We start from the raw sequence: 17,047 nt of genomic DNA on the forward strand, positions 1-17,047 counted from the left end.
CAGTACCATCCCTCCAACATCAGAGAAAAGGACAGTTACAGTGAAGGCAGTGTTCTCGTGTGGAACGGAATGGGTGGCCTTAACTAGCAAACAAATGTGCCAATTTGTAAATAATGTGTCATATCTAAGTGAGCAATGTACAGAAGAAAAATTTAAACAAAATTAGACAAAAAAAAAGTTGTGTGCACCTTTAATCCTTAATACTTGGTCATATTTTCCCTACACAGCAAAACAGTAAAGGATGTAGTGTTAAATTTCAAATCAGGCATTGAAATAATTTGAAAGTTGTCAATTTTCATATTTGAGAATGTTTGTTCCTCCTAATTGGCCAACTCTGAACTACTGACGCCGCAAAAAGGGACCAAAGCACTCTCAAAGATGGAACAAAAAAAATGCACAAAATTTTCAAATTATTTCAATGTTGGAATTGAAATATAATCTCAAACCCATTACTATTGTGGTGTGTACAGCAAATATGGCCTAATACATAAGGTATTAAAGGTACACAACTTTTGTTACATGTTAATCTGGAAATATTTCTTCCAAACTATTTTGCTGCTCACTTAATTTGATAAATTATTCACAGATCAGCATATCTGCTAAATGAGATCACTGACCTCTGTCATCTTTTGAGAGACCAGCAGTCTTTAAACAATTGTCTCAATGTGACTCAGTCGTAAACAAATGTCAAATTTACATTTTGGTGATGCCATTTGTTTAAAAATATCAGCAACTTCGGTTAATGGATAATGGTGTTGTCTCTAATGTGAACATAAACCAAACCTTTGGCTTTTATCATGGAGGGACTGAAGCATGCTGAAACACAGAAAGTGAATGTTAAGATGTATAAAAATTTCAAGCTATGCTTGTTCTGTAAAAGCAAAGTTACAAAAGGTTTTCCAAAATGCAAATAGTCAATTTCATACTGTTAAATGTACTTAGCAACGAACAGTTCAGTTGGTGGTACTGATTTAATCACATGTTTATGATAATAATCATCATATGATATAGAGGAAATTTTTTTTTATGAAGATACAAACTACCTTCATATTCCATGAACCTCCTATTCATCTCTCACGATTTTCAATAAGATTAAGAGGCATAACTTGAGACTTTTAGTGCAAAAATAAGAGAAATTAGGTACTTGCAGAAAACTGCATTTAAAATTTTTGATAAAAAAATCCATTTAAGCTCCTTACATAGAAATGCCATTAATGTGAGTCATATCATTATTTTTAAATTTGGCATCTGGTATAACAGATAGTAATAGTGTTTGCCATATAGTGCAAGGAAGTCATAGGCTTTTGTTGCACTGGAAAAAAAAAATAAAAAAATATTTATGTTAGCTAAATGACAAGTTACCAAACTGGATTTAGATATAAAATAAGTCATATAAAATAAGTTTACCCATCACATTCGCTCCTCAGTTTTTCCTTAGGCACACCCTTAATACTAGCATAAAACTGTAAATGCTCTTCTAATGTTATCTGTTTCCAAAAAGGGCTATGCTGAGGACAATATCCAAGATGACTAAGGGCTTTACTAATATTTACAGTAGTGTTATGGCCTCCAATGACTACCTGAATATACAGAGATAAAATAAAATAAAATTACCATAAACATATATATAAAATTCATACCTGGTTATACTTGCTGCAATAAAATGACTGGCTTGTTACATACAAATTGAGAGGAAAAAAAACCCTCAAAAGATTGTATGCAAGATGTGTAATACTTAAAAATGTATACCATTTTTCTTTCTTTAGATATATTTAAAATAATTTTTTAAAAAATTAAAACTTGCAAGAAAAAATGCTAAAAAAAAAAAATTGTAAATTACACCTTATACCACTTATTCACAGTTTTTTTTTATGTTATATTTCAAAGTCCTTGAGCAACAGGAAGCTCATTCATACTTATCCTCGCATTAAATTTCTCCAATGAATGAGGATGCATTTGGTGTTACATATAATGGTTGCTACTGAACTCTACTGTAAATTACAGTGGGGGCTCCAACGTCCAATAGTAATTCGTTCCACAAAACCCATTTTATGTTGAAACCAATAATACTGAACATTGATTTTCTGTAATTCGTTCCCCAACAACACATTAAATAGGTATTTCTTACATATTATACTTGTATTTTTACATTAAAAATGAGAATGACTATTTATTAAATAATATTTTATAAAGATTATTTAATAAATAGTCAAAAAACACTTTAAAATAAAAAACAAACAATAAATTAGCATTTACCTTAGACTTGAAGTGCAGAGCTGATGAAATCAATGGTGCATAGTGGTGGTGGTGGTGGGACTATATGAAGCGTCAGGTGTCTTTTCAGTCTTTTGTCGCTAATGGCAAAGAAACTGTCCAAAGTGGACTGTTTTTGACGACATTTTTTTTTTTGTAGCTTCCTGAAGTAAGAAATGACTTCGGTGTTTTCAATGTCGGGGAATTTTTTTACCACTTCTCTTAAATGCTCCCAACAAGAAATGGCAGTCTTCAACTCTTCGTCTGACACTTTTTGGGTGTCTTTTTCTTCCTCTCCATTGTCACTCCATAATTTTTTCCAATTCTTGTAGCTCCTCTGTTGTTAGCTCACGCCCATAAGCGTCAATAAGGTCCTCCACATCCTCTTTGTCAACCTTCAGACCCATTGATTTACAAGAGTGATAATATCATTTGTCAAAGCACCATCATCATCAATTCTGTCAACATTATAGCTAAATAAAAGCCAGATGTTTTTCCAAGCTGAATTTCAGCACCTGGTGGAAACATCATTCCAAGAACTTACAGTCAGCCTCACACAGTCCAGTACGTTGAACTTCAACCTCCAAAAATCTTTGAGAGTGACAGCATTTTCACCAGAGGTTGCTGCAAAGCGATTTGCAAACATTTTCATAGTGTATATTTTCTTGAAGTTTGCAATCACTTGCTGGTGGTCCATTGGTTGAAGAAGAGGTGTGCTGTTGAGTGGCAAAAATTTGACTTGAACAAAGTTAAATTGTGCCTCAAGAGATTGAAGAAGGTTGGGATCATGGCCTGGTGCATTATCCAGTAGGAGCAGTGCCTTCAGCAGAAGCTTATTTTTCTCAAGATAACTCTTCACTGAAGGGTAGAAAACTTCAAGCTCCTATTCACTGAAGGTATATCCTGTAACCCAGGCCCTCTTGTTACTGCACCAAAACACTCCCAGCATACCTTTGTTGACCTTGTTTTGTTGTTTAAATACTGTTGGAGTGTTAGAGTGATACACAAGCAAAGGCTTCAGCTTAAAATTTCAAGAGGCACTGGCACCCAAAAGGAAAGTGAGCCTATCTTTCATAGGCTTATTCCCAAGTAAACTAGCCTCATTCTCAGTGATGTATATTCTCCTGGGCATTCACTTCCAGAAGAGGCCGGTTTCATCAACGTTAAAAAAACCTGGTGGGTAAGATAATCCTCCTGATCAACAAACTCTTGGAATTCAATTTTAAAGGTCTCAGCTGCTTTTTAATCAGTACTGGATGCCTCCCCATGTTTTTCAACACTTTTGACATTCGCCCTTTTTTTGAAGAGCTCAAACCAGCCTCTGCTGACTTTAAAGTCTTCAAATTGAACAGCACTGCTACTGGTTGATGGAGCTTTAAGTTTCAGATCGTCAGAGATCTGAAATAATCATATGAGTGATGTTCCGCTCGCCACATGTTGAACAGTAACATTGTTGAACAATAAAAAAGATACTAATTGGTTGAGAACAAGTGTACGAGTGATGTTCCGTGCACCACACGTCTGAAAATTTCCATCCATGTATTGTTCCAGCTATATCGGAAAGCTGTTGGTACCTGCAAATATCATCGGTCCTTAAAATAAACGATCATTTGGAAGGTATGTCGGTTTCTGAGAATATCAGATGTTGACGTCATCGTAAGTCGAGGCCCCACTGTACACACAAACAGTCTGGCTTCTTTATTAAAGATTGATAAAGTTCTGTGCATTGGAGCATACTTATTCAAATCTAAGCAAAGGGAATGTAATCATGTGATGCATGACGTTGAATTTAAATTGAATAAGAATGGTTGCAGAACAGATTGTACAGAAATTTTCCTTCTGCTAGCAAGTACTTGATTGTTGGAACAAACTTCCTTCTGATGTTGTGGAAATGGGTAGTTTGAATAATTAAGGAAGAACTAGACAAATTAGATGATTGTTATTTATATTAGAACATTAGAAAAAGTACTAGGGGGAAAGAATACTCTAGACCTGATTATCAGATATCACAGGACTGACAATACAGGAAACTTTAACATGGAGTGATCACAGGGTTCTAAATTGGATGGTGGGGGGGGATGGAGCAGACCATAGTTGTTAGAGGCAAAGGCATGGATTTTAATTTCCAGGAAAGGAGACTGATGGTGTAAGCCACTACATTGCATTTAATATACAGGGAAGGCAAATACAGGAGAATTATGGAATACTTTTAAAGGAATAGTCATAGAAGCCACAAGTGAACATATACCATTAAGAAAATACAGCATGAGGTATGATAATGAGATGGATGGATGAATAAGAAGCTGGCAAGTTTAATGCAGGAGAAAAAAAATGGCATGAGAAAGTTATAGAGCAACAGAAATTATTGAAAACAACAATAGCTATAAACTGATCTGAAATAGTATCAGAGAAAGAGTTACACTGACAAAGGCCAAATATGAGAAATCACTGCCTTCTTCTTCTTCTTCGTCTTCGCCTTTTCCCACGTTATATGGGGTCGGCATTCAATGTTCCTATAATTCACACTTTACATCCTCTTCTTCTCCTCTAGTTGGATTAACTTCTTAACCGGAACACATCTATTGGTTTTGGCACAGTTTTTACGACCGGATGCCTTTCCTGACGTCAACCCTCACCATTTATCCAGGCTTGGGTCCAAGACTAGAAAAGAAAAGTAGTTCAACATCAATGTAGTAACTGCCTAAGAGAGCAAAAAGCAGAGGCAAAGAGTTTTTAAAATATGTGAATATAAAGAGGAAACAAATGAATCAGAATGGGCACTTATGTAACAGACATGGGAAAGTATTTGATAACCTGTAACATGTCTCTCAAGAACAGAACAGGTTTTTTGACCTGATTTTTACAGAGGAAAGAATATTCATGGGAAGAAGAAACTGTGCATGTGTAGCTGGGAAATATGATATTAGAAAAACTGTAATTGGAAAAACTAAAGGAAAATCAGGCCCACTTGAGATGACGTCAAGTATCCAGCAATTTTCAGGGAGGCTGAAAGACAGTTCACTGTCTTTCAACAATTCATTCATAATCATTAACATTGATTATGAATGAATCATTGGACTTAGGGAAGATGCTTTTGGATTGGAGAAGTGTCAGCATATCGCCAAGACATAAAGGCAAAGTGGGTTTTATTATTATTATTATTATTAGCCATATGGTGCAAGGAAGCCTGAGGCTTATGCTGCACCAGCCAAAAAAAATTTCTGGGATACCCTGTGTGTGTGTGTGTGTGTGTGTGTGTGTGTGTGTGTGTGTGTGTGTGTGTGTGTGTGTGTGTGTGTGTGTGTGTGTGTGTGTGTGTGTGAGAGAGAGAGAGAGAGAGAGAGAGAGAGAGAGAGAGAGAAGTAGTAGAAGGAAATCACCAAGAAAGAGAAGAATGATGATATCCAGCTGAGGACCCTGGGTGTGCCAAGCCCATACTCACCAGATGTGAGCCCCTGGGGTAATTACAGATTCGTCAGTCTGACTTGAGTAGTAGGGAAAATCATGGAGGCAATGATCAAGAATGCAATGGAGGGGCAATAACAATGGATAAAAATAATATTCTGAAGGAAACATAGTATGGTTTTGTTAGGGGAAAATCTTGTTTAACTAAATTGGTTAGCTATTTTGACACTGTTTATTTGTACTTTAGCAAAGCATTTCACTCAATTTCATAAAAGAAGTTATTGTATAAGCCAGAAACATGTTGGGATCATGGTAAAGATCATTAGGTGGATTGCCAGAGGTGTAGGACTGGAGCCAGAAGGTTCAAACTAACTTTCCCTGCATAGATATCAGAAAATGAATTCAACCTGAGGCTCCAAGATGCTAGTTAGTCGTGCACTCCAAAACTTGCTTTCGTGTTATATAACCTGTGGAAATCTTTAATTTGATCTAAAATGCCATCATTCAAGGGGCTGTTGCCACTACTTTAAATTCACACGAGATGTGTTGCCATGGCAAGCTAAAGCTAGAAGAGCATGTTAGATCTGAAAGTTGTTGCCACAAAAGTCCTGCCTTATTTCCAAATATCCCTGAATACCTTGAGTGCATTCTATCTGGTGGGTACTTGCCTCAAGAAGGGGTATCCTGTGATCCTATTTTTTTAGAAAGGAGTGGCATGTGTTCTACATCAGGTATACAAAACAGCATTCAGAAGGGAAATCCTATGGCAGCTTAGCCATAGCATAATGTTTCTGGTATACAATCCAGACATAAAGCAGTTGTGATAAAAACATTTCTTGATTTTATGGCCTTTTATGATAAAGCAATAGAAACCTGATCCGTGAATGCTGACCTACTATCCCAGCATGACAGTGTCACAATGATATCACACAAAAATGAATTTTCAATAATAATTTATTCAGACATTTAATCAAATTATGTGCACTTATAATGATGAAAAAAATATCTCACCTTCAAAAGCATTATATGCAAGTTGAAGCTTACCCTAGATTTTATATATTTATCACTAAGTATAATCGTATCACCAAGTATAATATTATTAAAAGTATCACCAAGTATAATCAACAAATTAAAAGTTTTTTTTTATGCTAATAAAGTTAAATAGCTTTAACTGAAAGTTTTTTCTAACAAAACATTCATTAACAATGCCTAAAATATCTTTGTCAATATTGATGACCTTGTATAATCACACATAAATTATACATTATATATATATAATTTTATTATCTTTCCAAAAATGCTATTTCCAGAACAACTATCTTTATTATAAGAAACATTAACAGTCTATGTCTTTTATAGACTATTACATATTTATTACCTATTTTCAATGCTATAATTTTTTTTTAAATTAATACAGTTAAATGGCTTTAACTCCAAGTTTCTGTTGAAGTATTAGACATTTATTAACTATGTATAAAAAAACCCTACCAATATTGTTATGCTTATTTAACCATATATTAATTACATTATATAGATCTACAATTTTTGATTACCTTTCCAGATGATGCCACCTCCTCACCAGTAACTATCTTTATTGTTGAAGTCTTTCCGGCTCCGTTTGGTCCAAGAAGTCCAAAAATACTCCCTGCCTCAACTGTGATGCTAAGATTGCGAACAGCAACTTTGACTTTCTTTGCATCTTTGCAAAACTTTTCTTCACAATAAACTTTCCTTAGCTGATGCATTAGTAATGTAGGAAGCTATGAAAGAAGAGAGAAAGAATTATAATATAATAGTTTGAAACGGTGATTTTTTCAGTCTTCTTTACACCATTATTTCATTATTTCTCCACACCATTATTATTATTATTAGCTATATGGTGCAAGGAAGCCTGAGGCTTATGCTGCACCAGCCAAAAAATAAAAAAATTCCCGAGTTACCCTAAGAGAGAGAGAGAGAGAGAGAGAGAGAGAGAGAGAGAGAGAGAGAGAGAGAGAGAGAGAGAGTGAGAGAGAGAGAGAAGGGAATCACCAAGAAAGAGAAGAATGATGATATCCAGCTCAGGACCCTGGGTGTGCCAAGCCCATACTCACTATCATTTCAAACAAAATTTTCATAATCTACATCTGAATCATATAATTGCAGAAAAGGGTGCACATATGATTAAATTACTAGAGATTTCCTACTACAGGCAACCCCTGTATAACACGGTACTTCTACAACATGGTTTCGCTCTAACACGATTGATAAATTACGGCAATCCTTGCACAACACGGTACTTACATAACACAGTTTTGCTCTAACACACGGTTAGAGAATTGCGGCAAACCTTGCATAACACAGTATTTTTGAGATGAGAAAACCCTACTATTATGTTGGATGTAATTTTTCAACATTTCCATTCTTTCTTGTGAATCCCCACTGTTGACTCGCTAGTCGTTATGCAAAAAAATTATTAGGAAATCCCCGTGTTAGGTTTTGTGCTATTGAACTTGTGCTTGTTCCAGACAAAAAATTGACTTCAAGGCGTGCAATTTGTGACCTTTAAGTTTTTGTAAGGGTATTTTGGTTTTTATATGATCGTTTATAAATTTTTCTGGGTATGTATTACTGAACTTTGTTCTTAAGAACCGTATTGGAATAACTTATTTGTTGTGAATTAAATTCCAGCCTAAATTATGCCTAAGGAACTTAGTCATAATTTGGGTAACTGCCGATTTATTTAAAGAATGGTTTCTAAATTGTTTTGTGCCAGCTATGGAAAACTATTTAAAGTGCAAAAATCTAGATTTCAAAGGTTTATTACTATTGGATAATGTGCCAGGCCATCCGAAAGTTTTAAGTCATCCAAAATGTTGAAGTAATGTTCCTACACCTTAATACAACTTCTTTAATTCAGCCATTAGATCAAAGCATTAAAACCTTTAAAATTTTTTTTTACAGAAAAAATCGTTGCAATGGATTTTGGAAAAAATTGATTCCGAGTCTACTGAAGTGATGGAGGCATGGAAACATTTTTTCAATTGTGGACTGTATCAGAATCATAGCTTTCTCGCTCAAAGAAGTAAAACCGTCAACATTAAATGTGTGTTGATAAAATGTATGGCCAGAGTCAGTTTATTCAGGAAATATGGTCAAACTGGCGGAAAACCGAATCGGTATGACAGTAGAACTTGCTAAGTCAGTAGGTGGAGAAAGTTTTGATGATATGACTTCTGAAGACATTCAAGAATTACTGGTAGAAAAAGTGGCTGGCAAAGCAGATTTGGTAGAAATGGCATTAGAGATAAACCAAATCAGTTCAGAGGATGATAGCGCAGATAAAAATTCTGAAGTTCCAAATTTTACACTAAAAAGCATCCCGGAAGGCATAAACTTAGCCAAGCAATTAGAATCTTATTTTTTGAATGCAGATCTTTCGACTGAGAGGAAAATCATATTAAAAATGACTACATGATACACACAATGTATTCATACACTTTAAAGAATTAAAATTCACAAACAGGGATCAAAAGTTGACACGAGTAATTACAGACCTGTTAGTTTAACTTCTGTTCCAGGGAATATAATGGAGTCACTGGTTAAAGAAGCATTGCAGAATCATCTAGACAAGACTGCAGTAATAATACAGACACAGCATGGGTTTGTTAAGGGAAAGTCTTGTCTGACAAATTTAATTGGATACTATGATATGGTTACAAAGGAACTGGATGCAAAAAATAATTTTGATATCATATATTTGGATTTCAGGAAAGCCTTTGATACTGTTGCGCATCAAGGACTACTGTACAAATTGGAGCAGTATGATACTCAAGGCAAGTTTCTACAATGGATAAAAGGGTGGTTGAGTGGAGGATGACAGAGAGTGGTAATCAATGGACGCTGCTCTTCGTACACTAATGTCATTAGTGGAGTCCCACAGGGTTCAGTGTTGAGCCCACTGTTGTTTTGTATATTTATCAATGATGAAGATATATCAGGCTTAGTGTCCAAGTATGCAGATGATCCAAAGGTTGGCAGGGTTGTTAATAACAGTAATGGCAGTGTGCTACTACAACAGGATCTAGAAAAGTTGGGCAGTTGGTCTGAGAAGTGGCAACGGAAGTTTAACATTGGCAAATGCAAAGTACTGCATATGGGTAAAAGTAACCCCAGAGAAATGTACCAACTGTGTGGTACTGCACTTAGGGTGGTAAAAAATGAAAAAGACCTGGGAGTAATTGTGCAGTCAGATATGAAGCTTTCTGATCAATGCAGACAGGCAACCAGAGCAGGTCATGGGGTATTGTCAATGATATACAGGAATTTTGCTAGTAGGGAAAAGGAGGTGATTATCCTTTTGTATAAGGCATTGGTCAGGCCACGAATTGAGTACTGTGTATAGGTCTGGAGGCCTCATTTTAGGAAATATGAAGAGTTGCTTGAATGAGTACAGAGAAGGGCAACAATATTGGCGAGAGGAACAAACGGGTGCTCTTACCAAGAGAGGCTTAAATTCTGCAAGTTGCAGCATCTGGAAACTAGGCACCTGCAAGGTGATCTGATTGAGGTGTATAAGGCCTTGAATGGGTTGAGCACACTGAATTCACACAGGATTCTCCCGCTTGCTCAGATTACAAACCTGAGGGGGCATAAATTCAAATTGAGGAATGACAGTTGTAGAGTAGATGTCTGGAAATTTGCCTTTAGCCAGCAGATAGTTGATTGCTGGAACAAACTTCCATCTGTTGTGGAAGTTGATAGCTTAAATAAATTCAAGGAGGAACTGGACAAACTTTTAGAGGGCATGGATGTGTGAAATCCTTTATTTTAAGGCCCACTAAATTGATAGCTTAAATAAATTTAAGGATTAACTGGACAAACTTTTAGAGGGCATGGATGTGTGAAATCTTTATTTTTTTTTAGATGATGCTAAATAAGCTCATATGCTTGCTTTCTTGCATCATGTGCCTCTACTACTACAAATAATAATAATTATGTCCCGTTTCATCAAACAGTTTGAGAATCGAAACATGGTTTTTCAGTTGACACACTACTAACAGGGATACCATTTACAGCCCTGATCTACACTATTAAGGACTTCCACTTTTTTACACTACACTCAAGGATTTCCTCTTAGACACTGTAAGGTTCCTTATACAGCAGATAAAACAAAACTGATTTAGGGACTTGTACCTACCATGTAAACAGAGACAGGTGAAATTTAGTGAAAGTGTGGACGACTCATTTTTTGAAACAACAGTTGAATTTCCAGGATAAACGAAAATCACTCTCTCCTAATTCTCTAATAGGATGCTTACAGTAGAAAAAGAGGTTGATTAGAGCCAATGTCCATGTCAGGAATATGACTTCATCTTTGCCAATTGGGACACATAGATAGTTGACCAGTGTGACTTCCCCGTAGTGTATAGATTTTATTTCTTCTATTTAGCCATTGCTGACCCAATGCTGGGCAAAGCCCTCTCCCAAAACCTTCCATCTTTTTCTACCCCATGCTGTGGTTGGCCAGTTTCCTCCTGCAGGGGTGTTACAGGCCCACTAAATTGTAGAATGTTTCAGCTCTTAATTTATGAAATTAATCCCTTTAGCTTTTAAGAGCTAAAGGGATTAATTCTTAATTCTTTTAGCTCTTATTTCGTGCTTTCTACAGCATAGGCTTTATTTCCTAAAGGCCAGAGGTGCGAACAATGCATACCCAGGTCTTGAAATCAGTTCGTTAAATGAAAGTTTTCTTTGTTATGTGGAAACTATTTTCAATGTAATGACCAGGGGGAAATTAAAAAAGTTCGCTGCATAGAAGAATTCACTACATGGAAGTTTGTTAAAGAGAGGTTCGACTGTATATTTATTTTTTTAGAAAAACAGGTATCCTCAAATGGGGAAGTTAGGCAGATAAGTGGTATTTTTCAAAGCAGCCTTTTTCAATGCACATTGTTTTCTGACAATTCTTACATGATCACCTAGCTTTCCTATGACAAACACAACATTTTAATTGTTTATCAAGTTTTTCTGGAAAGTGATGGCCTTCATTAATTTTCATGGTCCTTCTCGCTTTTCTGTTATCCTGTACAAAGATATACATTGGTCATGGGTATCTACACCACCCATTCCACTATTGTAAGATGCAAATTGTTTTACACGGACCTTAGCTTTTGCAGTTTTTGACCAAAGTTTTACGTACTGTAATGGTTCAACAAAATCATAATTGGTAAGAATAGAACATATGTTGTTATCTTTCCATTTTATACATAATACACCATTGATGACATCAAACCTATAGTAATAAGTACCTCTTTCCATTTTTTCATTTCTTTAGAAGCCATAATAGGACAGTGTTGAACTCGGTTGTCCCTCACAGTTCCGTTCCTGTTGCTCTTATTTTCTTCTTTTTCAAAAATATTATCAACAAGTATGTTGTAAAATAATTGTTGAAGAAAACTACGTGGTTTGATGGATCTGGCAAATGTTCCAATAAATCAATAACCACTCTTGCACCTAAAGGTATACTCTTCACATTTTTGGTTTCTTTAGTTGGTTTTCTGCAATAGGCATCAAAAGCATAGCAATAACCAGAAGAACTACTTACCATCCAAATTTTGTAACCGAACTTCACTTGTTTCCCCTTGATAAATTGTTTGGCTGGATTATGTCCAAAATACTTCACCATTGGCTCGTCTATTGACAGATCCTTGTGAAAAACACCCCACTGGCAAAATTTTTTTATGAGCATATTCATTATTGGCCTAACTTTGTATATTCGATCTTGACAATTTACAATTTCATCATTATTGGCCAGATGTACAAATCTCTTTATTTCTAGATATCGATCTCTTGACATAGCATTATAAATGCACGAGACACCAAAGTCCTCGTCCAGTGACCAATGCATTCTTTCTTGAGGAGGTTGTGATATCCTGTCAAAAGCAATATTGCAATAAAACTTCACATTTCTTTGTTGGTGATAGTAAATTCACGATTGGTTTTTTGTCGAGTGTATATTATAGTTTGTTCGCATGTATAGTCTATGATTTCATCACTAAAAAGTTTTTCGAATATTTTTGGTGGGGACAAATCTTTTAAGTCATTTTTCGCAGCATCTAACTCACTTGTAAAACAATGTTCATTTGTTCTGAAAGGTGCATATTCCAGTTATTCAGCCATTTTTCTTTTTCGAAATCAAGTATTATACTGTTGAATCATTATCACTTTTATCTTCTGGAACATCATCTTCTTCCGGGGGTAAAACATCTTCTTCATTGGTATTTTCAAATGAAATTTCCATAGAACCAGGAATTTCTTTTGGAAATGAATTACGGTCCTGAAAAACATCTTCATCAAACTCTTCGTAATCTGTCAACTCATCCAAATTTGGAGGTAATATGCAAATTTAAAAAACCTCATTATCATTAGATTCTTGATTTGCAATGTCTTCAATAGCTTTCTCAAGTCTGGTGTATTTATTCTTGCCATAAAAACCTTCGGTTACATTATCATCCTATTTATGATTCACTATAAACAAAAATAAAACTTATATACAGTAATGCCTAACATCCCTGTTTGAGGACAATAAGATATAAACAAAAAAAAAATAACCAGAAAAAATATAATAAATGAAATTTTGTTCACACTTACAGCATATATTATATCTCTAAATTTGATTGTAAAACAAAGACAATTAAAAAAACACTGTATTAAAAAAAAATTTGATAACTTCCATGAGTCACTAGAAAAATAAATTGGTCTCTTGCAGCGGTTACAAGATCGGTACTGAAGACATCTGGCACTGACAGCAGTATAGGAATCATTTCCTGATATTTATAGATAAAAAATATAGAAAAATATTTCATGGAATTGCGACAGTTTCAAAATAATAATGTTTTGAACTGGCATTCCCATACGAGTATGTCCGGTGCTAATGGCTAACAAAAGGCCCTGAGCTGTCCAGGCAGCCTATCTGCACTGCTCAGAGAACTTCACATCTGAGTGCATAATCAATCCCAGGACTTTTTTATTTTCCACTACCCTGATTGTGGTACCACACGGTTGGTACATTAATCTGGGATTACTGCTTCCCATATGCAGTGCCTTGCATTTCTAAATGTTAAACTTCAACTGCCATTTCTAAGTCTATCTGCCTAGTTTTTTCTAGATCTTGTCATTATCATACCTTGATTACTCATTAATGATCCTGCCGACCTTTGTCACTTGTAAACTTAGACATTAAGCCTGATATCCCTTCATTAATATTATTAATAAAAGGTATGAATACCCGAAAAGCAAAATCCCAAACATTAAAGACATTCTGATTTACTGGCCAACTCTTTTTCTGTAAAGTTGTTTGTTATACTCGTAGTAGTAGTAGTAGTAGTGGCATGTGATGCAAGAAAGCAAGTGTATGAGCTTATGCAGCATCAGCCAAAAAAAAAAAAAAAAAAAATATCACACCATTCCCTCCAAATGCCTGTCCAGTTCCTCCTTAAATTTATTCAACCTATCAACTTCCACAACGACAGATGGAAGTTTGTTCCAGCAATTAACCACCCGCTGGCTAAAGGCAAATTTCCGCACATCTATTCTACATCTGTCCTTTCTTAATTTGAATTTATGCCCCCTTAGGTTCGTAATCTGAACAAGTGGAAGGATCCCATCAGAATTCAGCGTACTGAACCCATTCAAGGCCTTATATACCTCAATCAGATCACCGCGCAGGTGCCTAGTCTCCAGCCACTGCAATTTGCAGAACTTAAGCCTCTCTTGATAAGAGGATCCCTTCATTCCCCTCACCAATCTTGTTGCCCTTCTCTGTACACGCTCAAGTAAATCTACATCCTTACTAAAATGAAGCCTCCAGACCTGTATGCAGTACTCAAGGCGTGGCCTGACCATTGCCTTATACAGAGGGATAATCACCTCCTTTTCCCTGCTAGCAAAATTCCTATATATCATTGAAAAAAACCCTATGACCTACCCTGGCAGCCTGTCTGCATTGCTCAGAAAACTTCATATCTGCCTGCACAATTACTCCCAGGTCTTTTTCATTTTCTACCACCTTACGTGTAGTACCACACAGTTGGTACGTTTCTCTGGGGTTACTTCTACCCATATGCAGTACTTTGCATTTGTCAAGGTTAAACTTCAGTTGCCACTTCTTAGCCCATCAGCCCAAATTATCCATATCCTCTTGCAGTAGCACACTGCCATTACTGTCATTAACAACCCTGCCAACCTTTGTATCATCTGCAAACTTCGACATTAAGCCTGATATACCTTCATCAATATCATTGATAAATATACAAAACAACAGTGGACCTAATACCGAACCCTGTGGGACACCACTAATAACAGCACCCATTGATTACCACCCTTTGTCTTCTCCCACTTAACCATCCTTTTATCCATTGTAGCAACTTACCCTTAATACCATTCTGCTACAATTTGTACAATAGTCTTCCATGCGCAACAGTGTCAAAAGCTTTCCTGAAATCCAAATATATGATATCAAAATTATTTTTTGCATCCAGTTCCTTTGTAACCACATCATAATATCCTATCAAATTTGTCAGACAAGGCTTTCCCTTAACAAACCCATGCTGTGTCTGAATTATTGCTGCAGTCTTGTCTAGATGATCCTGCAATGCATCTTGAACCAGTGACTCCATTATTTTACCAGGAACAGAAGTTAAACTAACTGGTCTGTAATTACTCGTGTCACCCTTCGATCCCCCTTTGTGAATTTGGGATACATTTGCACATCTCCAGTCCGTGGGAACGTCCCCTGAGTCCAAGGACACTCTCATAATTAATCATAGTCATAATTAGTCGTTATAGTGATAAGCATATAACACACTTCTACTCTCATTTTCCCTGTGCATATGTCTAAATTGACTCAGCAATGCACTATTCACTCATGTTGACTGGATACAATACCATAGGTTTAATATGCAACTTAACTAAGATGAGTCCTTGGGTCCTTGAGGTTGTCACAGACATTCTCTCAGATATGCCAGACAAGCTGTACTTGCTACCTGGGAGTCTAAAACGCTGATGGAACTGATATTCGGGTGACATTCAAGTCAAGTGGACCCAATTTCGGCGAAGTCCAGACGGTCTGTGACAGCCAAATCTTCTGCTTGCACCTTCACGATGGTGGGACTGTTAATAATCCGAGGTATAACTTCCATGCACAAGTACATGGTGGGTGACCACCCAGGTGTGAACCAACGTAAGCAGGGGTCGAGGTGTGGCACCCACACCACATGGAGGAATGCCGCCCCTCTATGTTACCAGGCAGTACTAGGTGGTAGATGACTCTCATCAACCGGTGAAATACCACCACTTTGCTTATTAGAGGCTTGAAGTGGTGCAACCCATGTTTAGTCTCTAGAGCTAAGTTCCGGTCAACCTTTCCCTTTCTCTTCCATCATGCAGCATGATTGATGACTTTTGAGGTTATGATGAACGTCATGGCGAGATCCAATATTCCTTACATTTCGAGGTTACAGCTCTAAAACGGTGTTTGCAGGCCGGCCGCTAGTTAGTACACCGGACCGAACCTATTGGTAACTCTCTAGGAGGCTTCCGGATCAGCTAGTGTATAATCTTACTACCTCTACTCTGCCAGATAGTGACTGGAGGGAGTCCGAGTAGTGTGTATGCGGGGAGCATTGTCGAGGCCATGTTATGTCAAGGATCTGGGTATATTCTTACCACGTGTACGCCATATCCAAAAATTTCATTACTTCATACAGCATGTCCCACCCACTTTTTCTTACTATTGAATACACCATGAATTGTCAAACTAATAGAGCAAGCTTATCTGCAAAAAGATCTAAACCTCCCAAGCACTTCCTAATTCATTTCACAAATATACGTGGTCTCAGTTCTAATCTCAACGATGTCCATTTCCACTTGCAGTCTGCCAAACCCCATGTACTTTTTCTGACAGAATCTCAGTTATCGGTTGATTCAACTACTGCTCATCTCAGATGCCCAAATTATTCGCTGTATGATTCCTTTCGCCTCAAAGGTGGTACTTGTGCATATGTCCGTTCTGATATTCCCTGTCAGAGACTTGGCAATTTGGAATCTCCTCTCTTTGATCTTCTCTGGCTTAAAATCTCTCTACCTCATTGTGTCAAATTCATCTGTTGTCTCTACCGTTCTCCCAACTCCACTAATCACTTGGAGCTCTTTGACTTCCTCTCTTTGCAACTTGACTTTCTCCAGTCCAACTTTCCTAACAGTGAGGTAATTTTCCTTGGTGATTTTAATGTTCACAACTCCAGCTGGCTTCCGTTTTCTAGTCACACCGACCCAGCAGGTCGAGATGCTGAGGCTTTTGCAATTACTAATGATCTAGCACAAAATGTTCATTTACCTACAAGAATAC

General features: G+C 36.6%; 1 protein-coding gene across 1 annotated transcript in view; it reads right to left on the reverse strand.

The window, feature by feature from the left end:
- LOC150091547 (cholesterol transporter ABCA5-like) overlaps positions 1–17,047 on the reverse strand; it is a 389,022-nt gene that overhangs the window by 79,486 nt on the left and 292,489 nt on the right. Inside the window, exons 22-23 of the mRNA XM_090376152.1 lie at positions 7,212–7,418; positions 1,408–1,580 (exon numbers count right to left, since the gene is read on the reverse strand). Coding sequence (XP_090232278.1) covers positions 1,408–1,580; positions 7,212–7,418 — 380 coding nt within the window. The remainder of the gene's footprint in view (positions 1–1,407; positions 1,581–7,211; positions 7,419–17,047) is intronic.

Source organism: Mastigoproctus giganteus, chromosome 1 (genome assembly GCF_048544385.1).
Source record: "Mastigoproctus giganteus isolate SK-2022 chromosome 1, ASM4854438v1, whole genome shotgun sequence".
NCBI lineage: Eukaryota > Metazoa > Arthropoda > Arachnida > Uropygi > Thelyphonidae > Mastigoproctus > Mastigoproctus giganteus.